The 24,304-nt window shown below is 38.8% G+C and overlaps 1 protein-coding gene across 2 annotated transcripts in view; it reads right to left on the reverse strand.

Moving 5' to 3' along the window:
* Nucleotides 1–24,304, reverse strand: part of GRIK1 (glutamate ionotropic receptor kainate type subunit 1) — a 168,119-nt gene that overhangs the window by 43,753 nt on the left and 100,062 nt on the right. For both annotated transcript variants that reach the window (XM_069870936.1, XM_069870945.1), the window contains exons 4-7: nucleotides 22,687–22,868; nucleotides 12,913–12,966; nucleotides 11,058–11,231; nucleotides 7,411–7,554 (exon numbers count right to left, since the gene is read on the reverse strand). In XM_069870936.1, the coding sequence (XP_069727037.1) occupies nucleotides 7,411–7,554; nucleotides 11,058–11,231; nucleotides 12,913–12,966; nucleotides 22,687–22,868 (554 nt within the window). The remainder of the gene's footprint in view (nucleotides 1–7,410; nucleotides 7,555–11,057; nucleotides 11,232–12,912; nucleotides 12,967–22,686; nucleotides 22,869–24,304) is intronic.

The following is a 24,304-nucleotide window of genomic DNA, read 5'->3' on the forward strand; positions in this document are numbered from 1 at the left end:
CAACTGTCACAAAAGTGTCTGCGTGGGATTACTGTTGACTATGATCTACCATAACATTACACTACTCTGTTAATGGGGATTAGGATCATATTGTAACAGTTGCCGCTTGTATAGGTGAGACAGCATGTAGAGAAATCCTGTTCCACACAGATAACAGACTAAATACATTAACTAGAGAAAAGACGTCATCTGTCTTTTACAGAAGGGAATCACAGCATTTCCAGCTACAGGACTTCTTCACCTAGACTCTAGGCCCTGCTGCTTTTGTTTTAGAGTGATGTGATAGCTACAAGCATGGATAGTGAACGGTTTGATCACTTCAGCACATTGGAAGCATCTACGCAAGCAACGACCAGTTTTGCCGCATCAGGTAATCACGACATAAGTTTTGCAGCTGTCCTGAAGTGAATTGCTCATTCTGGTTGCACAGAGTCTGTGGCAGGGCCAGGAGCCAAAGCCAAAGGTCTGGCATTCCCACCCATCTTATCTTGAGTGGGAAATATCCTCCCCAGCTAAGCTGTTGTCCTATTACAGTGACATCAGCTCACTGAACAACAGGGATGACAAGGAGCCAGTAGGGGCTTCATGTGGTGCAAAGCACTGTGTCATTTCCACTGAGGTAATGAGACCAAAGTGCTGGCAAACCTGTGAATGAGAGAGTAGGAGGTTGTGTGGCTGAAGAACAGGTTGTTTCAATAAGAGTACATTGCTCCAAAACCTAAATCATCTGCATTTAACAGTTATCTTGTAAGCTTTTTGTAGGAAAGACTGTGCACAGTGAATGGCTCAATGGTGATGTGAATCGGGGCTTCTGAGAGCTTTTCCAGTACAAATAAGTATCATCCAGTTTAGCCCATGCACTAAGACTTAAATAAAAATATCAGTGTGGAGTAAATGATGAGCATCCTCAGTAGGCCAGGACATATGAAAGTTCCAAAAAAGGTTTTGCGTAGCAAATCTAAAACATCCCCCACATACTCAGATAAAATAAATTTACAGTAATTCTTGCTCATTTTTTAATAAACAAATCTACTTTCCAGCTAATATTTAAGAAAGTAAAAAGGAATGGAAGAAAATATGTACTATATAATCTTTTTGTCAAATTTCTGGTTTTGATTTTAAATATCACAGTATCAGAACCTTGCATATATTTTTTTTATTAATTCAATATGTATTTATTCTTTGCACACAAGTTATAAGACCATTATTTTGCAAACTGTGCAAACTGCAAATTTAAGGATCATTCCTTAAATTAAGTGATTTTCCACTTAAAATTTCATTTCAGAATAGGAATTCCTATAGGCATTAACCTCGGCCATTAACCTCATCTTCCTGGAAAGCTGACCTTTTTTGCTAATAAATCATCATGGGATGCAGTTCTAGCAGTTGTTTTGTTTACTCTTCTACTGAAGAGTTTTCAGTTCAAAGTAAAAGATAGCAACAGCCTTGTATAAGAAATACATTCATTACTTCATAGATAAGAAGTACATTTTAAAAAATAAAGAAAAGAAAAATGTTTGTTTTAATGAGAGTGGATCAAATCCTAATATCAAATTATCTGGTAAGAGAAGTCATATAAGAAAAATATAACTATTTCTTTCAATTAATTAAATATTGCAGCACCAGAGACGAGGGAATAGCTACAGCCAGTATCTATAGATGCTGTAATCAACTCAAAATTAAAATGTGATGACAAAGATGCAGCAGCAGAGATGTTATTTTATGTTTTGGAACTGGAATATTGTCATCTTTCCCACTACATGCACAGAGATGTCTGTGCAGCAAAATGACTCGGCAACTGACACACAGATCCCTCCTCAGACAGCAGAGGAGAGTTTGAGTTCTCAGGTCTTCTGACATCCAGAGTTTTGTACTGCTCACAGCTTTTTCTGTTCCACTCTGCAGATTTTTTAGCCTCATGAAAATAATATTACATTTTTACTTTTTTAGCAATAGAAGGCCATAAAACAAAAAGAAAGGTCCTGCTCCCTTACAAGGTGTTTTGTGCTCCTCTGTTTGGAGATATTGCCAATTTTGACCAAAAAACATTGATTAATATCTCCCCAGATGGATTGCTTTCCCTTATGTGTTACTTCAAATTTTTACTTTTCCTGTAATGAAAAACCTTCAGTTCCTTCTTCTTCCAGTGTTATTCTATGTTTGGTTTAGATTTAGTTAGTTATTATCAAGAATCCCCTGAAAATTACATCCTGTGATTTGCTACCAGTTAATCAAGACTTCGTGCATTCTTGTCTCTTTCTCAAAATGTTAGTCGGCTCATTAAATCTGGACAAACCCAATCTGGATGTGGTTGTGCCATCATCAACTCATTAGTTCTGTCTTTTGTTCCCTGCACCAGAAAATCTAGCAGTCTGGGGATGGTTGCTTGCTTCCTCTGTGCCAAGAGAAAACCAAACCAGTAGGATCTCATCTGCACCGGTGGAGTAGAATGGGAGAGTAGGAACCTGCCATGCATCTGAAGTGCTGAGTAAACATCAAACAGTTCAGAGGTTTAAAGTATGTAAAATTTTAAGCATTTATATGCTGAAGAATAAAATACAAAAGCTGCAAAATGGCACAAAAAAATGTGAGAAAACAGTGAAATCTACCACCTTCTTATTGTAGATCAGCCAGATCTGGAACAAGTGTGTAAACAGCAGATACTTCAGGACAAATAGGAGTTTCTAAATCACTTGTACACTCCTTGCACAGATGAGGTAGACATGCAGCTGGTTTTGGAGGCAAGCAAGGGCTAGCAAGAAGCTAACACACCAAATCATCTCCGTTCAAAAAAATTATTATAAATAAGTTGAGCCAGAGGCTTAAAAGTTACACAGTTGTGGTAGTCCCTGTATGACAAAGTCCACCATCCTGTTGCTATCTATGGTCATTAGTCTATGTGAAGAAGTGGTTCCGCCCAGCCTTTCTGTTTCCCAGTCTTTCTAATAATGCTGATGGAGAGGTCTCTTTCTGTACAGAGTCAGGCTGTCAATTGCTTAAATGCCCTGAGTTTTGAAAAGAAAATTTCAGGATTTATACTCTTCTGTACCTATATAGATATAGATAAGGTTTGGGTTTTTTTTCTATTTTTGTAAAGAAGAAACATTAAATAAAAAAATTTATAGCCAATGTAACCAGAACACAGAGTATCACACCCTGAACATCACTGTTTCAAAAGGCAGACAAAATAACAACACAAGATAATAAAGATGGCCTTGTTGCATAATTTCACTTATTGATGCTGAGTCAGTTGCTGTCCTCTTGTAAAGTGAAAGACTAGATAAATCTTTTTCTTTTTTTTAAAATAATTTTACTCATCCACAGACCAGAGTCACGCAGTGCTAGACGCTTTAAAAACTGTAAAACGTGTATACAAATAAGCTAACTGAAGGTCTCAATTTAAAACTTTAACAATGAAAAATGATGTGTGAATATAAGCAGGCTTCTTTAGAGACTTAATTTTACTAATCTTTGTCTTTGTTGCAGACCAGAGACATTCCATGAGGCCTGCCACTTCTTACTTGTGGAAACAAGAATCAACTAGCAGAAGGCTGCAAAACCCTTTATAAATTCTAAGGAAATAGTATCTTGAGCCTAAAGGCATTTGAACATGACTGGCTTTCCAGTCCAACTGGGACATCTTCACTCAAAAGAATTATTACAAACAAGTTGAGACAGAGGCTTGAAAGTTTTACAGACATGATAGTGCCTGAAAAAAAACAACTCCACTTATCTTGTTGCTTTCTGTTTTCATTATGTTAGCCTACACAAAGATTTGGTTCAGCTCAGAGGATTTTTGAGAGCTTTTAATGTCACACCATGAAAAGAAGTCTGTATTCAATTACTCGATGCAGAATCTAGACAGACTGTTTTCACTCCTGGTCTCTACTAACCAGATGTGCTTGAAATGTACCTTGTCAAAACTACAACATAAACTGAAATGTAGATGTAAATGCTTCAGGTTTCTTTTAATCTTTGAGATTTGTGTGTGTGATTCTGTTTGAAGGGATTTCTGAAATAATTTTCTACGCAGTCATTCTTTTACATGTTTCTGGATTTGAGTGAGGGGAGCTCAAATTGGCTTAGATGATAATTGAAGTACAGACAATCAGTATTTTGGGGCTTCTCTCATGCTTTAAAGGGGACATGATCAGGGAATATGATCATTTGATTATAAATAATTGTTTCATATTTACACACATTTTACTTTTAGGAAAGATGTACTCATCTTTTCTCTCCCTATTTCCTCTCTGGAGAGAGACAATGACCTCCTTTTTCTTTCTGGGCACAAGTAAGGTGTACTCTCTGCAAATGCTTCCATAAGGGCTACAAGATTAAAATATCAGTTAGATATGAATGGCACTAGGTCATTGAGAGAGAAAAGCTTCTGACAAGGATTTATTTTTCATTAAAAAGATCTTAATAAGCTACTGTAGAAATGTCCTGATCCCAGGAAGTGTATTTGATGTAATATCCTCCTTTGCGAGACTTAGCTCATGACCTCTCTGACCTCAAACATATCTTCAGGCCTGGGGAGCTTTGGACAGGTTTGCTTTTCTCTGCAAATTTCCAAGTGCTTCCTACAATCAACATTGGCTCATGAGATCTTTAAAGAACAGAAGATTACTTTTTTTGATTGCTGTAATTGATTACTCTGTAGCCTGAGACATTTTTGCTATTGCTTTTCTTCTATAGTCTTGCTAGCAGCGCTTCAAGTCTTGGTCATTAAGAAAAATAGGCAATGGATCTGTACTGCTGTTACCTGGTACACTTACCTGAAGGCCTAAGGTCGAAAGAGGAGGAATCTCACATTAAACTAGCTATCTTGTGTTTTCACGTACTCTGAAAATTCAGAAATCAACTGCAATGTGCATGTATTCAGATCAGCATGAATCAAAAGGCAATATTTTGCCCTAGGATGTGAACTTCCCAGTTGCTTTTGGGAAAAAGCTAACCTGAGAACCAGATATGACCTGAACTTTGACTTCACAACAAGACAGTGACAAGCTGAAAAAAAACCCAACTTACAATCTGCTGAGTGAAGAAAGAAGCAGCCTGTCAGCTGCTATACAATCCAGAGGCTTTTCACCTTAACCTCTACTTATGTCCAGGCAGTTTCTGAGGTCCTTTCTATTATCACCAGCATTGCATTTTATAGCATTCATCGACAAAGCAAATGAGATGACTGCGGTTCTTATCACCACTAAAATAAAATGCTAACCCCCACCACGGAGCCATCAAGGTACTTGCTAAGCTCTAGCACCTGCAAACTCATTGCAGGCAACCTCTCTGCCAGAAAATTCTTTATTTAGATTGCAGTACAGATATTTGTCTTCAGACCAGTTTGTAAAATGCCTTCACAGACTGTCAGCACCATGTCACAGAAGAGTAAAATTAAATTATATTTCTGTGGGCCCAAACTATTACTCTGCCTTGCTTCGCTTTTTTTCCTCCAAACCTATTCATTGATTTGTAGTTTATAAAGTTTATCTGCCCTTGGTGAGCAAACCAGATATTAACACGAACTAGAGAGGTCAAATATATTTGCTATTTACTTTCCAATACCTTTTATAGCCTTTACAGGAAATGTAGTATTGTAAAATTAAACCCTATTCTCCACTTGTAACAACCATCCTTTTTGACTACAACAGAAACAGGAAGATAAGACTCTTGGAGTACTTTAAATCAGTGTTTTACTGAGCATGAAAGACACTATCTGCAAAACGATCAGTAATTAGCTCACATATGTCACTCCGTGAAAGAGAAGCCACCTGTACATGATAAATGTGAATTGTATAACTGTTTAAGCTGTGAACTGGATCTGCCTAGATATGTCTGGTACTCTTGGTAGAAGTACTTCTTCTGACTTAGAATTCAGGACCCTTATGCTATACGTTTTGCATCATCCAAAATAAGTAGCTTACCACTACTGAATTATGCAGGTGTGTTCACTAATAAAAGGTCTTCAGCTAACTTTCAATTCCATCATTATTATTCTTAAAATGTACCAGAAATTGTATGAATAGCAATGCTACGTCATTTTGTTTGAGGTTAAGGAGTAGAAGAGCAAAGGTTCCCACTTAGATCAAATTAGAAGGGAGGGAGAAGTTTACCTTTATTACAAAAACTTCTGAGACAATTTTATCCTGTCTTTTACTGTTGCAGCATGAATGCAGCATGGCTGATGTTAGTGAGAGAAATCTTTACCAGTGCTACTTCCCTGTCTCCTCTGGGTGTTCCCATGATTGTTGCAGTGAGGAGAGTATCTCAAACCTTCCTTAATTCTTAAGTCAGATTTCTGAGTACTGGGGTAACTCTTGTCTTTTCTTTATACTTTCGAAGAGAGAAGCTTAGGAGGAAACCTTAAAATTCATAAAACACCCTGTGTGGAGAGTCCTGTTTCAGTAACTGGCAATGCTTTCTGTGTAGGTGAATCACCATGTCATATCATGCCTGTAGCAATTCTTAAAAATTTACTTGGGAAGGTTTGGGGAAGGTGATGACAGCACTTCTACATGTTCTGTAACCACCACATGTCTTGTCTTTCAGTTTGCTCCTACTATATTTCTTGATTCAGGTGTATGCTCTGACGTGCTGCCACCACTTACCTTGTACCTCAGCCTACAAGTCCTGTTTCACCTTCACAAGTGCTAATGCATGTGACTCTGGTAGGAATCACACTGTCATGGACAGTGTGTACATATATATATACACACACATACACACACACGTATAAGTATAGGACACTCCACATAATTTCCAGTTTTCATTTCCACACCCTAAAGGAAAAGCTTCCATTTCAAATTCATAATAAAATCTGAATTTTTGGAAGAGTGAAGGCTCTTCCGCCAAAATGTGTATTTTTTAGAACATCTGTGGATCAAGCTAGCTCAACGCTAGGTTCTTATGAGACAGTGCATGATTTCCTGAAGCATTTTACCACTTTAGAAATACTGTCTGCGGCATTTTCTGGATACTGATTACCGATCAAACAATGTGCAGAACAACTGGAATTTAGTGTGAAAAAAAGACAGAGCTACAGACACACTTTTCTTTCTATCTCTAGAATGGCCATTGTTAGTTATATCATATTTTTACAAATTATAAATATTAACTGAGAAAAAAAAATGGTAAGTCTTAAGGTCTGTTAGTCTGAGATTTTACCACACCTAGGGTTTAGCAGTTTCTTTTTTTTTTTAAAGAACAGATAAAGTCTCCACTAGAACACAAGCTGCAGCCTGGTGTCTGTAAGTCAACATTTCTCGGCTAAGAAGCTGAGGGAAGAATTGGATAACTAAGTGCCAGAAACCATAAAATAGCAAATGAAAGAGAGCAGGAAGCAACACAAGCCAGTGTGGTAAAGAAGGAAGGAAGGATTATGCTGACCACAAGCAGATGGTCTACACTTGCCTCTTTTATCAGATTCATAAATCTGGGTCCAAAACGCCATGGCTTGTGTCTGTGGCACTGCAGGGAGCTGACAGTCATTTGGGAGGCACGCTGGGAGGCCACTGCTACCATGTAAACAGCATCGTACATCAGAGCTGCTTCAGTCTGCATGAAAAAAAACAAAAAGATTTTCTTTAATGTACATCTTTGTGTCTGATCTCTGCTTTTCTCTACTGTTTTCCCAGGTTGCTGTTATGGAAAAGGCCACTAGTGGGCTTTCCATGGGAATCTGAGGTGTAACAAAATCCATTTATTTGGAAGCTTATATTAATTTCAAAGTATTTTCAGCTGAGCATTGGGAAGAAAATTACATTGAGTAGCTATAGGAAGAGATAAGTCAATGGATACAGTGCAGGAAGCAGTGAATGAGTAGCTCTGCAACACGGAGATTTTAAGATGCTTCAAGTGATACAGCAGCCCATGTCCCACTCCCCAGGTGTATTTGAGGTCAAACACATCGCAGCACTCAGTCTTCTAAAGTTTCCTCATAGGATTTGCCAAAACCTCTCAGCACCTCCAGATGTGTCATTGGAAAGCACCCTGCAGATGCACAAGCCAGTCTGTCCAGCCTGAGGGTTGGTAAGTCATGGTGGCATGGGGGCGTGTGGGAGGGTTTCCCACATGTTGCCCGTACCAGCTCCCCATCGCCGCTCTTCTCATGAAGTTTGTGGGACTGCTTTCTTCCCCATGGGGTAAGCAGGCCCTGCTTTCCTGGCTGTTATCCCACCAGTTATCTACTGTCTTTTAAGTGTCTAGTGCCCTTAAAGATTTTGGATTTTGGCACACATGTCTCAAATAGCCCCACTGAGATATGGCTAGAGCTGTTCCCCTGCCATAACTCACCTAGAGACAGGTGAGCTGTTTTCTTGAGGTATCATTTTTGGTGATTAATTGGACTTACACCTAACTTCTAGTTATCTAAGACAGGGCAATGCAGCCCTTAGATGCTCAAATATTACTAAAATTTCTACATGCCATTTGTGCATCTGTGTTTTTGAGAATGGATTTATTTGTTTAAAAGCATGCACAGTAAGGCTCAAACTGAGATCACACACCCTGCCACCCTCTACCTTTGGGAACTTCTAGAAAAATCTTGCTTTCATCTGCATTGTGCTTCAGTGCTTTAATGTGTGTGGTCAGAATGGCCATGTTTCACTTAATGCACAAGGATGCTGTAAAAATGAAGTGCTTACCTTTCTTGTAAAGCTACTCAATAATTAAACAGGCAAAAAAAAAGTAGTAACTCCATGGGTGAGAAACTGGACTCATTTATATGAAATGCAAAGCTAATCCATTTTTTATTCCTTTCCCATGAAATTCCTTTGGGAAATTAATAGATTTGATTCTTTGCCTCTTTCCTTTAACGAAGTAAACTACAACAGCACCAGATATATCAGCATTGGAGGTTTTTGCTGGCAATCAAATGTGATCTGAATTTATCAACTAATCTTAGTATACTGCAGAGGAGGAATCATCCCTTTCACACTAGTCAGTATCTGCCTAAAACAATGCTCCCACAATCAGAGCAAATTGGAAACATAATAAATGGTGAGTCAAGCAGGAGAAGACAATAACAGCTGTTCTCAGCATCAAGTGTCTCAAAACAGATAGTTGTTCCAAGCGGACTGAGGTCTAAAAGCTTGATCCAAAATGCCTCAAAATCAATGGAAAGATTCCCATCAATGTCAATGGACTTCAGATCAGTTTTTACTGATTAAAAGACTTTTAATTAGAGTGAGGACATTAGAACGGGGTGCGCATGGGGTGGGGGGGCCATGTCCATTCAGGACTGAATTTTACTTGACCACTGGAGTCCCATTCTGCCTGTGTCCCAGGCTTAGAGACTCCAGAGATGCTTGGTGAAAATGCTTCAGTGCACCTCAATTTGCACTCCTATCTGGGAGCACCGATGCTTTTACTTGATAGCATGGTGCATTCCGCACTGTATTTATGTTCACCAGACTTGACTGTTTGAATCTCATGCTTGTGTAACTTATTACCCATTCATCCTGCTGTGAAGCAACTGGGAAATTATATTACCTCCCTTAGCAATTTATTTCTCTACTGACTGTGTTTGTGTTTTAGGGCTTGGGGTTGCATGGAGTAGCAAAAGTTCACCTCATTTTCTGAAGCAAGCTGCCTTATATTGGTGTCTGTACTTGTGCATAAGAAGAAAGGAACTAAGGGTTAGTCCTGGAATTTGTTATTCTGATTTTCATATTCTATTTAAATTACTGCAAAGAAACCCAAAGATCTCATTAGAACAACTATGCCTCTATGTGCAGTTTGAGCATTATGTGGGACATGAACTGAAAACTGTTTGGGTGATACCCTGCTGACTTCCCACAAGCTGATATCAGGGTAAAACATATAGCTTGAACCAGAAGGCAGAAATACTGAGCTAGGATACGTAGACCTGATCTCCTTACACTGTGCAGCTTGTCATAGCTGTACTGTCTAACAAAATACAACAGCATTGCAGCTCTCCATCAAACTGAATGAGCAGAATTTGCTATGAATATTTAAATGACCACAACCAACTAGGAAGATGATTTCCTTGCTGCTCATACTGTTTCAGAGCATTAAGGACACAAAGACATTATAGAGATACAAAGGAGATGATAAGAGTCAGAGATGCAAAGGAGAGCATAAGATTCTAGCAAGAGCTTTGTTTTTCCTAGTTTTAAGGTTGGTTGAATACATGTGAATCACTATGTGCGAACAGCTACCTTTGCAGGTTTTGTGTATTCACAGCAGAAGTTCCCAGGGACAACTTTCTCACCTGCTTTGCATGTGAGTAAGCACAATGGCACTGCTCAAACAAGCAACATTTTTTTAAGCGCTAGAGATAGCACACACAACACATTTTTCTTCAGGATGTCTCAAAATTTTCCCTGCAATCATTTGTAATAAATCTATTTCATACCACTTTGAACTCCACTCAGTACATAAGATACGTTATCTTTTATTGCAAAAAGATGCCAACCCTTCATCCCACAAAACTGAATGGAGTCATGTTATCCCTGTAATTTTTCCTGTTCTTTCCTTTACTTCTTGGGGGAGTAATAGGAAGGAAATCCTGATTTCCTGGCTTGATGATACCCTTCATTTATCTCTAAATTACATCTTAAAAGCCAGAGTTGCTGTAGATGATGGAAATGAAGAGAAAGGGCATTTTTCCAATTTAAAAATGTTATTACCTGTCCACATGTACAATATCTTTCCCTGCAGGTTAAAAATCACATATCTGCTCTGAAAGATTTTATTTCCTGTTTTGTTCTTCACTCCATCCAGAACATTATTAGAGAAATGAGGCAGCAATATATGCATTTGACAACAATAAGATGAAAGTATTAGCTGGACAGCACCATGACGTAGAATGGTCACTCATTGCTAGAGCTGCCCAGCAGTTTTGTCGCACATTTGAGGACATGGGGCAAATTGATTTTTGTGTAGAAGAGGATGGGAGAAGGAAGTTTGTTTTGGGGCTGCTGCTTCAGTATCTTCATTGTGAAATAAAGTAGTAATGGGATCTGTTCACACCCGCTAGAACGGCCTTGCAAAGCGTGCTTGTAGACGTTCATGCACCATTGTAGTTGTTCACTTACTGTCATCATGCCATCGAGGAGGCCAGTCTCTGGTTTTGGTGGTGCCTGCAGACGTTCCATTGACCATTTCTCAACGACTGAGGAAACATGAGGGTTCTCAATGTTGAGCAGGCGAAATCCTGTCATATTTACTCCACTGTATCTGTAGGGTTCCAGGTCTAACGCAAACAGATCCTAAATCACCATTAAGAAAACAAACAAAACCAAATGTGGTATTTTTAAAGTAAAATGTTTGGAAGGTACAATTAGGCCAAAACTGTATTCAACTCAAGCTCTTTTTTTCCCCCCGTGAATGCTCTGCTTGCCCTCAAAGCCTCATCATGACTACTTCAGTTATACATCTGAATAAACCAAAGCTGTGTGAAATTTATAATAAACCACACATCTGCTTTGTTGGAACATAAAAATCTGTTCCCACAACAAGACTATTTTGTAACCAACCTGAACAGCAGTATCTAATTTTAATTTATAGCAGTCCTCTAACCGTGTTACAGCTCTGACAAACCAACATGAGAAATTAGCTGGCCAATGTCAAGCTTATTTCTCAACTTGGGGAAGGAAAATTTCAAGAGATGTCAAAAGCGACACATTTTTTTTGCTACTTATGAATCCCATTTTTCTCCTGCCTTGCCTCCTTCAGGTGACTTGCTGCCAGTATGTCTAATGGATGTGTCAGGCCAGTGCATGGTGAGTCCATGTGCTTCAGTGCTCAGCGTTTACAGAGCAGGAAAATAATGGATATTCTAAGTAATGTAATTGTGTGGCACACTCTATGGCTATATTTATCAGACAGTGGAAATATGATAACTGCTTTTCAAAGCCTAAAGGCTGTTTTTCAAATCAACTTCTTGCTGATCCCAGCAGGCCAATAAAATGACAAATGCATTGGTCATGGTTTAATACTACAGTAACCATCAAAATGTCGACATTTACAATACCACAATGCCAAGATACGACCAGCATTGTTTACTACTCTATACTATCTCATTGTTAATTGTTTTTGGTGGTTACCATTTTATGTTAGACTGTTGCTGTATAAAAATGTAAATTCCACAGTAAATCCTAATTTTTCACATTCTCCTTCATGTTAAAATGGGCTCAAAGAGAACTATTTCAAGCTAGTACTTCAAGTTCCAAACAGCTAGAGAGTCTTTTCTGACTAATGAATTGACTATTGGATTCAAAATGATTTTTCACTTCCACATAAAATTTTATATGGAAAGGAAATAAAGAATAAGCTGGTGCACATGAACAGATATAATCAAGCCCTCTGGGATTGTTCTAGAAATATTGGGTCTTTGCTGTCTTTTTACTCTACAATGCAAATGGACTTTAGGCATGAATTGAACTATATTTATGTATAGCATATAAGTTAAAAAATAGGAGAAATGTACTGAAATAAGTATTTATAGATTTGCACCATAAAAGCAAACTTAGGGTTTTTCTTTTGATATAAATTTTACCAAGTGATTTTATATAGGTATGATTTTGTGTTTTTATAAATAAATGAAATATTTTGTGATGAATTGCACTGCCTGCAGTGCTTGACCTCAGCTTCACTGCAAAGTCAGTCATTCATTATTTTGTTTTACACTGATCCACCTGTACTGATGGCTTTTCCTTGAAAACAATACTGCAATTCATTTTCATGGTTTTAAAGTGTTAGCCAACTCCACAGACAGTACAAATCAGATTCTTTACAAAACTGTGACTCCTGGTATTACTATGGAGTAAGATCTCTGTAAATACATAAAAACATTTAAATTCTTAGTTGTAAACTAAGAAAATGTATAAAATCTTAGTTGTCTTTGCCACATCAGAGGAATTGCACTCCCACGCCTTTAGTGTTCCTTACCAGTGTTGTAAAAAAGTAGTGGTAGTATTCAGTCATCATTCCCATGGAAAGAATCTGTTGAAAGAAGTTGAAAGGTGAATGTACTTCACACAGGATGCTCTCAGTGTCCTGCACTGTCTTTTGAAAAGCATGGGTTACTCCGGAACGTTATGTTACAGGTTATGAAGATGATTACAACAAAACCTACATTTTTCTTCAGGAGAAAAAAATATACTGTATTTAAATTATGTTTTTATCACCTCTGCTCAGGAAAGAGATTAAATATTGCAAAACTTCTAGGACAGGAAAAATGACCAGCAATAATGGCAAGCTGATTTTTTTAAAGTGTAATTCTTTAGTTTGCAATGTTAAAAAGGAATTTACTAGCAGACAACAGAATTTGTAGGGAAAAGTACTTAGGTGCAGGGGTTTTTTTTATTCTGCATTACCATGTGAGAACAAGGCACTGGGTAAATGCTTACTGAAGCAAAAAAAGCAAAACAAAAAGAAGAAAGCTTCTATAAGCACCTTTTGTTCCACCTGGGCAGTGTAGGTCTGCAGGAGCCTGTCAAAACAACCAGTAGGAAAGGATTTCTGGCCTAGATTAATTTTCCAGAATCAGACCTTTTGAAGGTTTGCAAGGTAAGATTGGCATTTAAATGCATATTGACCGGCCTTCTCAGGTAGAAAAGGATGAAGTTTTTCTTCCCAGCCCTAACATTTCTGGAAACTTCTAGAGGGATTTTTTTTTTCCTCTCAGTCCCTGTACAAAAATAGTTTGGAACACTTATATAAAATACCCAGGATGGTGTATAACAGGATGCTCTACAGTTTCTGCCCAGCATCACCTACACTTGTCGCCATATCCACGTATCCTATTACCATGATGCAAGCATTTTGCCCCCTCTGGGATCTTGTGAAGAGGAGGAGGAATTATGAGATAGGAAACTACTGAAGAGTTCATTATGATAACAGTAACACAGACAAAGGTTAAATGTTTTTCAGTCTTGATCATAGTAATGTAAGCATCTGCTATTAGTAGTATTTTAAGACACTTCTAGCAGTGCCTGAATAGCTGTTTGAAAGACAGGGGAAAATAGTGTGATTTGGCCTACTAAAATCCTCATTCATGGCAAAAGCCTCTGAAAATTAGTTGTGTAATTGTGTATGGCAACTCCTCACGTAGGCAAAGGAACAGACCTAAACTTTCTAAGCTGCAGCAGATAATAAAAGCATCTTAGGGTTAATCACAAACAAACAGTCCATTTCCAACTACTAAAAATCCAGCCAGAAAGCAAGTATTTTATAGAAACACTCCACTGAATTTACACGTTAAAATTGCTCTTTTTTTCTTATTAATCCTTTTTTATTTTATTTCTTAAAGTTATTTTATTACCTGTAGCAATGATCAATCTAGTAATCCTGGAGACTGATGTTCCTTCCCTACTTAAGCACGGAAAATTACACACGCCAGTATCAATGGAAACCTATGCATGCTGTGTTTCCCAGCTGAACTGTCTGGACTCATTTCTGCTTCCTGGAGCCGCTGAATTTCTGTGTTTATGGTCCTTGCCATGAGAAGCAAGTGTCAGCCAGGATTTTTATGATGCAGGTCTCTTTCGAGCTAAAACCATATTGAAATAACCCAGTTGTTTCACATGGGTCACAGATCAGCTACTAGGTTATAAAAATGTGGTTTGAGCCCAGGTAATTAACTATATGTCTAAATTTATTTGGTCCTCTACAGGAAGTTTGCTGTTAGTCCATAGTATCATGACACATTAGTATGAAACCTAGTTCATACTAATAAATTTAAACAGGAGGATAAGGACGCCAACATTTAAATTGATTCATTACAGTTTTAATTTTAGCTTGAGACAGAAGATCTGACATCAAGTCATTGCACTTAGTTAACAGAAGATATAAACTGCAATCTGCCTGTGTAGAAATCGTATGGCAATGGAGAACCAGGAAAATGCTAAGCCTTGTAATGCTTTAAAATACAACTTGACATTACAATTTACAAATTACAATTTGTTAATATACAATTAACAAATACATTAACTAGAATGATTAAGAAGTGTGTAGCCTGGATTTTTGGGAAGCACTACCTAGTTTGTGCTACTGCAGCTACACTGCTGCTGGGTAACCAGCTAGTTAATCCATGGTAGCACAGTTACTGCTTTTCTCACAAATACAAGGGTATTAGCCTGAGAGGAGTGTTTGCCTCCCAAACACATTTTTGATTAAAACTTTTTATGAGAATATTGATTCTCCAATAATGCACTATAAACAGAGCTGGCAGGACACACACATCCCTGTGAATAATAATGATTCCAAAATACATACTACAGGATTATCTCTGAAAACAAAACAGAACCAAACCCCCTGAAAATCAAAGGCAATTGCATGTAAAAAGCAAGGTTCGCCCAGCAATTTTATATGCTATAACTAAGACACAGGTTCACAACAGCAACTGCTGGAAGGGTGCCTTGGATTTGCCCAGGAGCTTGCCAAGGGCTCCAAGAGAGATGCTCGCTGAAATTCTTCTAAAGAAAACATTGCAGCAGCCCAGGAAAAATTAAGCAACATCTGACTTTTGTATTTTCTATATTAAGGATGACTCAATTAAGATATTAAGATATAGACAGCAGGAAGGGAGCTCGTAAGTGACACGCACATGTTAATAATGTCCTTGTCTAGTTAAAGAATAGGAGTTGACATTGGATTTGTCCCATGCTGGGCTCTGATCTAACACTGAGCTCTACCTCTTGCTTAGCACTGATCACAAGAACAGACTTAACTGTTCGCCCTCTCCTCTAACAATCATTAAGGATAATAATCAGTTATATAGCACATAGACATCACAGTGACATGTGAGTTCGATCTATAGATTGACCTAAATAGGGTGCTTTTTATTCATGGATTGTAAAGACTTTGCAATAATAACTTATTTATGCTTAGGCTAACATGTTGCTAAGTATAATTCCTAATAAGCGACGATTTAATGACTGCACCAATTGCCTACTCTGATGTTTCATACTAGGAAAACAGGAGATGAAGACAAATTAAAGCAAAAGTAAGAGGAATACTGAGTATCATGCTGGAGATTTCAAAGCATTAATGACTTCCAAGCCGTAATGACTTGGATGATCCTATTAGTGTAAACAGAAGAGTTGCAAGGAGTTATCTTCTACTGTGTCTGCAACACAGCAGGTACAGAGAAAGCTGCCTCTAGCACCTACCAGAAGAGAGACAATAATATAAGCATGTTAGTAGCAAAGACTCCTTTTAGGTTGGGACACCTCTGAAGCACCTTGCAAAGCAGCTCCACAGACTCTTCCCATAAAGCAAGCATCCTCCCCACTACAGAAAATGAGCAGAGCAGCCCAGAAGAGAGAAGGGAAGGCAACAAGAGTGGTTTATGTATGTAAAGCTACCCATAAGAAACTAGCATGAGATTTCTTTACACATTCATACTTAAATAACTTTGCATGCATTTATTTAAATAATTATTCATCTGATATAAATGTCCTATTTAAACAGGAATAGCTTTTATTTACTATGCAAGTAAGCTAGTGAAACCAGACTAAAATATTCTCTGTTCTCCTTCTAGATCTCCCACCCATTGTACTTAGTATAAAACCTGTTAGTTCTTCAGCCACACTCAGATATGCTTGAATTGTGGATTAACTCGGAAATAAGATAAAGAGACTTCCATCTCTAATTATCTACGTCAGATGAGAATTTTGGGTCTTGTCTTTTGCAGACCTATGCTTTTAGTTGTGGGTAATAAGCAGTAATGTGAATCTGAAAAAGTATCAGTAATCAAATCATAATGACAGAAACTGGATACAATTTTTCTCTCTTTTGTTTTTAAATCTCTTTGGGTGCCCTGTACTGGCTTGCACCACGTCTCAGGTCCACCATGCATTTGTTCATCTTTTAGAAAAATCACCTCCTCATTTAGAGCTGGTGTCAGTGTGCCTTTAAGGCGGGATGAGATTAGATTGATGGTGAAGCATAGTAGCAGGAACCGCATCAAATACTCTGTTTGCTTTCACTTTGCACTTTCCTCACTCATGCTATTATTTAATTTCATGACCATTAAATGAACACATTCTACTATCCAATTAATTACTACGACTACTGTTTTCTAAGACCAGCAAGGTGCATCATAATGAATAAAAGCCCCTCTGCCTCTTTGCCTCTCAAGTGTTTGATATAAAAAATGCTGTATTTTGTTTACAGTGCTTCACTGGACTCTGTGTTGACAGCTTTACTTGGACATGACTGAACTCACTGGGAATCTGCATCCCACTCAGTTACAGCAGTGGTCCAGCTGGAATGGTATAGAGTTCCTTTAACATGGACAGGAGCCATGGCAAGAAATGAGATATACTCTGTAAATACTTCGCTAGTATTGCAGCCAAACTGGAAGAAAGGGCCATAGCAATAGGGCAGAACAAATGTGGTAGCCCAGAGTCCCAGTCTGCTGTAGTTGGCTCATTCTGCTTCCTGAAAGGATCCTAGGGGGCTAGGGCAGCAGCATTACCTTTCAAAGTCCAGCACGGACATTATCTCACAGTACCAAGACTGAAAGCACTCTTTCAGTTTGCAAGTCTACTTGCATTTGCACCACCCAGTGAATCTTCCAAGGAAGCAAAGAACAACTACATGTGAAAGATGTAGCATAGATTGCACTGCACTAGGTTTATGTAACTACTTTAGCTTTCCTCTATATAGCACGGCTAACAAGAACAGAGAAGTAGAGGTCTTGGCATGAGGCAGCTATGACATTACACAGCAAGGATCCCAAAAGACTGTACTCTGATTCACAGCCCATGCTGTTGTATCTTTGAATCTCAGAATAAAGCGTCTAAGGCAATGACCACATTTAATTCTAGGGAGACCCACATTTAGATTCGGAAACTGAAGCACACTGCCAATTTTCAGGATGAAACACCCCTGTCACAAAATTTCTGTGTCCATGGTCTTTACTGATGCCTTAACCCATGTCTGTGCCAGGGACCAATGCTCTTGCCATCTGATACCATTCAGCAGTAACCAGGTGGCCAGAAGATGTCCTCCCATCAACAACCCCTTTATAAAATCAATGAGAGGAGAATACGTGAGACGAGTATGTCTCTGCTTCTCACTGTGGGACTTAGGGGCATCTGGAGGGATATGTCACTGGTATTTCTGCCACAGCAGTGAGAACAGAGCTAATCTTGCCTTTTCTTGGCACAGAGTACTAAGAAAAGCACTCTCTTTTCTTAGCAGAGCCTACCTATCAAGTTACTACAAGGAATATAATCAGGAACTGAAGTTTTATATTCTTGCATTTATTATGTACTTAGAGTGTATACTAGGGTGACGGTTTTCATGCTTCTGTAAGAACTGGATTAATTATTTTTTTCTTTGTCTGTCACATAGTGCAAGTGAACATAGAAGTCTTTATGAAACGCTCTACAAGTTCCTAAACCTGATTAAATATACAGTACATTTCATAAAATTTATTTTAGTTGTGTGAAGGTAGGAGTAGATAATTTAAGGCTAGTAGCAACATAATTTATGAGAGATAAGTTTGCCTAGGAGTAAAATCTAAGTCAACAGTTGTTGTGTTAGAATAATAAATTGACAGTTTAACCATAACAACTTAACTCTTGAACTAAGTTCTGCATACCAAAAGACAGTATCAGACTAAATACAGTATGACAGTATCAGACTAAATACAGTATCCGCATGGTATACTGGAAGATTCCTGCATAAAACAGATTGCATTTTGCAATAGCTAGATATAACTGACTTGTGGAATTGCTTACCTTGTCTAAACAGAGCATCGAATATCTGCCCACAAAACATTTCAGGTAAATGTTGTAACTGCCAGATTTTTCCTTGTGGAAGTGTTTACTGCTTAGTCGTGTAAGGGACTCAGTCCTGCTGTTCTTAAGCAAGTTTGGAAGCAGCCTTATCATCACACACTCTTTCAGAGACACCTATCTTTCAGCTTGGAAAGGAGAGAGATGCTAGGCACCCTCACAGCAGAGCAGGACAGGCACTGCTGAATTCAACAGGGAGGCTCTTACAGAGGTCAAGCAGATCCTGAGCAGGACTTTGGCAATCACAATTTTACCTTAGGAAGCCACAGCTGCTCTTAGCTCCTGCTTTTGACATCCAGTTCTATGCTATATCTCATTCTTTTTTCAGATGATTTGTTCAGTTTTCATGAGCTTTAAAGGTACGGGAGCTAAGATTTACAAGTAAGACTATGGGAGTGACAGACGAGCTGTGACTTTTTCTAACAGCTCTGCTAGTGCAGTACATCTTATTTGAAAACCTGCAGGCATAACCTCCAGTTCAATTGATTTTGGGATATCCTGATCCCCACGGAGTGGGTCACCTAGGGCAGCAGAGCTGCCAGTTTTTGTGATTATCTTGTACAGGCAACAGAGTTGGAAAACGCCCTTAGCCACTATGCACAGTCACCTGAGGTTACCAATCCTCATGAGGGAATATGCAGAGAAAATTCGAAGTGACTATTGTAAAAGGCAGCAATTAATAATCACAATTTCCTTGTTCCCTGCAGATCTGGATGATCAGAGGGTTAGGCCTCATTAAGCTGGTCCGGTACTGTGAAAGGCTGGGCTCTCTGCAGCATGTCAGAAAGAAAGGGAAATGTGTGAGCTTAGGGAATAGGTTATTCAGCTGTGTTCAGGCTTTATATTTTGTTTAAATTAGGTTATCGATTCGCCTGTTGTTGTTGTGCACAAGGAAGAACTGTGGCTCAATGGTATTTTAGCTGAAGCTATAAATAAGCAAAAGAGTCTCATTTATGAGAAGAAATATGTCTTTTGTGCTGTTTTGTAAACAGTAAGTTGAAGGAAGCAAGTGAAAAGGTCACCTCTACTGTTCCCAAAGCCCGGTAATCCAGCTGGGTCTTGTAGCTCCAGTCTCCCCAAACCAGCTCCATATGTCGAGTCTTTCAAGACATAATTTCAGATGTGCTAATCCCTTCACTCCCAGAAAGAGTTTCTAGGCATCCCTTGACCTCCCTTCTTTGGAAACAAGCCATGCTGCAGCCAGTGCCTCCTGAGCACTGGCACAAGGAGCTCCTGCTCGCAGAGCCATTGCTGCCATTGTCAACCTCAGCAGCATGGGCACCACTGGAAGAAGGGCAGTGAGGTTTGGAAGAGGAGAGGGATGCTGCCCACCTTGGCTGGGGGCTGTCCAAAGGAGATGGGGCAGACCCTTGTCCTTTTTGAGGGGGAACCTGGGCAGGCTTGGATGGTGAGCAGAACAGAGGAACCAAGTAAAAGCAATGGTGAATATGTCCCTGTGTGATCCTGATGCACTTTTAATCTGTAAAATGCCCTCTCCAACCCAACTCACAACAGATCTCCATTTCCTTTATTTATCTTCACCTGCATAGGCTACTAATACATTATTGTAAATACAGGAGGCAGACAAGAAGTTGTTTCGTGGACAGATTTAGGTGACCATGGGCTCTGATTCCTACTCCTATTAGAAATCTTACAAAATTTAACAATTACAGGTATTTTTACTGTCATACCTTCTGGATCACTTACAAAGTAAAAATTACTATCTATTAAGGTTGGAGGGTTTTCTTAAAATAATATCTATAGCATTCCTTCTAATAGGTTGGTTTCACTTATTATAAAATCACATAGAGTCTTCTGTCTACAATGCTGAGAATGTGAACCATGGAATTTCATTTAGCTAACATATATTCAGATAAGCCCCAAGTGAATTCATAGCCCTCCACACCTTCCCATTCACAGCTGCCTTTTACAGTGAGGAACTTCAACACCTGAGTTACTGCTGTCAGCATCTAGATTCTGCTGCAGTACAATCTCATATTACCTCAATTTTCCCTTTCTTCCTAGCCTGTACTTATGTTGCTTCCTTTCCCACAGCTCTGATCCACAGGTGTACCTTTCTTAATTTGGTTTTCTTCCACACTGCTATTCAACGTCCTTCTCTGAGTTCTTAAGGCACTGAAGAGCACCATCTGTATCTGCAGCTTTTCAGTTTTCTCCCTGATCCATTTCCCACACAAACTGTTCTGCCACTTTGCCCTGTCTTAGTGCATCTTTTAGCGCTTCCTCTTCTTCTTTTAACACTAAGGTTATTTTTCTCTTTTTTCATACTCAACCTAGTATATTTGAAGCATTGCACCTCCTGCAGTGTGCCAGACATCTGCACTTTCTTCTTGCAGATCCTGGAAAATTCGTGTTGTCAGTTTAACTCTTCCCCTACAAGTCTCATTTTGGAGCAGCTTGTACACGCTGTCATGTTTTAATGCTTTTGGACAGCCCTACAGGGAGCAGAGTGAGGGGACAGCAGCGTTTCTGTCCACCTCCTTCCCAATTAATGCCATTTGCTGCAGTGTGCTCTTCATTGCAAGAGAGGGCGGCTGTGTGATTGCACATCCTCCCCTTGCTCTTCCCTTCCCAATGCCATGCCTGTATTTGGCCTGCTGTAGCTTAAATTTATAACATCTACTGAGAAAACCCTAAGATTTAGTACAGGCCAACTTTCCAGGCATTAATAAATCTAATTCTAACGGCTCATGGGAACTTATGTGTTGTTCTCAGTTGTGTTGCATTTAGGATGGCATCCTGCATGTTTATATTCACAAGACCAACATTCTCTAGTCTGGAGAGGATGGTTTAAGGCTCTGCAGACTAAAGCAACCAATAGGTTCTTTTACGTACTTTGATACAAAACATACCACTATGGAAACATAGTCTTTAGCCTTCATGAGACGGCACATATCTGTACAGCTAGAACACTGGAACTTCTGGGATCGTTGGTCTTCTGGGATCAGTGTTTCCCATTCAACTGACTGACAATAAAACTAAAACTCTCTCTTTGCTTGCTGCAAAAAGGGAAATGCCTTTCATAATGTATTACTTGTTTGTTATTTCTTCTATAGGTCAATGAATTGCAGGAGCCAATGCTTTAGATTTTTATTGTCATCAGTGAATTCTAATTTACACCACTCTTTGTGTCCCCCTGGAAACAGCCCAGCCCATTAACACCAGACTTTGTGGCATTTCTTCTTGCCTTGTGTGACTGTCCAACTTTCACATAAAGGCCAGGGCTATATCAACCCTTGCACAATAGCCTCTCTTCCTATTCTAAAGTATAAGGGTTTTTTTCTGATATGCTCTCCATTCCAGCTTCTTGCTGTAGAAGAGTTTGAATGTAATGAGGTAATGCCAGCAGATACTGAATCTTACTTTATTAGAAGGATGTGAATGCAGAGCTATACTTGTCTGCAGTGGCTTAATGCCCCATCGTTAACTGTAGCCAGTGCTGAATCTGATGTGCTGCCTCTGTGGAGGCAATAGCTCCGAGTGAGCTGCTCCCCAAGCACTCCAAATGGTCTCTTTCACATAAAAACTGTGTTAATTAAACCAAGAAAAGATAAAATAAATGCAAAAATCTTCCAAGTCAAACAGAGTCTGAAGTATCAAAAACAAGTATTAAAAAGAAATACGTATTTCCTTCTGCAGAATATCTATGGTTTCCACTTCAGACATCAATACTTCTGCTGGCCTTATGGTTTTGTGAAGTCTGGAAGTCCCATTGAGTGCTCAGGTGCTGTTGCATGTTCTTCAACAACTTCTGTCCCTCATATTTACAAGCCTATGTCCTAATTGGCAAATGCATTCAATTTTAGTGTTTCTCAGACAATGAAAACCAGAAAGGCTGACAATATTCAGGATACAAAACAAATATTGTGCTTTTCAACCCTTTCCCCCTTACCTGCTTAAGGATTTCTGCTGCTGTTTCATGTGAGCAATCAAATATCACGTAGAACTCCTTGCCCTTCTTCATCTCCTTGAGTAAAGGCCTGGCATCTTTGTTCCCAGAGGGCAGCTGGCGGATTTTGATTTTAATGTTGTATCTGGAAGGGGCTTTGATGAGCTCTTGCAGGCGAATTAGACCTGAAGAATTATACAATTAACCATTTTGTGCAATAAGTATTTATTGTCACTTAAACAGTGTCTCTTATCAGTCCAAACATAATTCACATATCCAAAGGGCAGTTGTTAGCTTCATATTTGTCAGCCTCCTAACTAATATTGTTCCAGTGTTTTCTTTTTGTGGTTATACTTGGCTTCAACATCTAAATATTCTGAAACTATTAATTTAATTGATTGACTATAGAATATGTTTGTATTGATGCTACAGTTTATTGCAGAAATGATATGATGCATCTTCCCTGGGAGCTAATTATTATTTCAGTATTAAACAAGAACACAGAACTGAAGAAACCTCATTACAAACTTTCCTACCTAATGTGAAGCATGAGCAGATGAGGGAGATAAGAGGAAGAAAAATGTTAAAATCTTCAATGGCCAGAACTTACATTGTGGCTCATTGTGGCCAGTGGTTAGCCTGAGTGGCACTTATCAATAACTATTCTTGATAGCCATCCATATGGCTCTCATGGTCTGCATTTCAGCATATGTTAAAATACCCTGGAGGATGAGCCTTAAATTTTTCTTATCATCAATTTAGAGACAAATATCCTGAAGGTACAGTGACTTGCATAAGGTCACTTAGCAAGTCTGACATATAAATAACGGAGATATTTTGAGATCCAGGTCTATGCCTGTAAATGCAAGAACATGTTTTCTATGACTATGTCTTTGGCTGGTACAAATCTACATGGTTTATTTGGAGTCAGCGGAACTAAACCAGTTGAAGATTTGTCCAAGTATTTAAGCACAGAGCAATTCTCCTAGCTAATTCAGCACTTGTAGGTAATTTGTACTGCCTCCAAAGCCTAAGTAAGATAGTTAAGAGGTTTTTTTGAGGTGTGTGATTATAGCATCTTTCTCATTATCCATGAATGTAATTTACCCACAAAAAACCCTTGTGATCTCCTGCTGAGTGAAAGTAAAAGGTTGCCTTAAAAATATGCCTAAGGAGAAAGAGAATATGGGCAAGAAGCACTTCTTGAACAAAAATCAAACAAATTATTAATATGAAAAAACTCATCGTTCTCCTGCTCAGAGTGAGTATATATTTGTCTTGTGTGTGAATGTCCTTGGCTGAGTGGTCCAATGGTACATATAAAGCAAGATGAAGCATCACTATTTCTTCTGAGGTTTGTGAGTGATTGCTATGTTGAGAATTGTTGGCTTTCACTCAAGTACTGGCAATGTGTTTTGAAAAAAACCAATCTTTCCCTTTGCCTGCAATGCTGGGTCTGTTCTTTGCAGGTTTTCAAGTATAAGCAATCTATATAGAATATTAAGCATCATGAGAATTCAAATGTAAATTGCTGCACATGCTACAAGATCAGAGCCTGGCTGGACACCGGCCTGTGTAAATATGAAATAATTTAAGCTCGTTATTATGATAACCAGGCACA

The sequence above is a fragment of the Phaenicophaeus curvirostris genome, chromosome 1 (assembly GCF_032191515.1).
Source record: "Phaenicophaeus curvirostris isolate KB17595 chromosome 1, BPBGC_Pcur_1.0, whole genome shotgun sequence".
In the NCBI taxonomy this organism is placed as follows: Eukaryota; Metazoa; Chordata; class Aves; order Cuculiformes; family Cuculidae; genus Phaenicophaeus; species Phaenicophaeus curvirostris.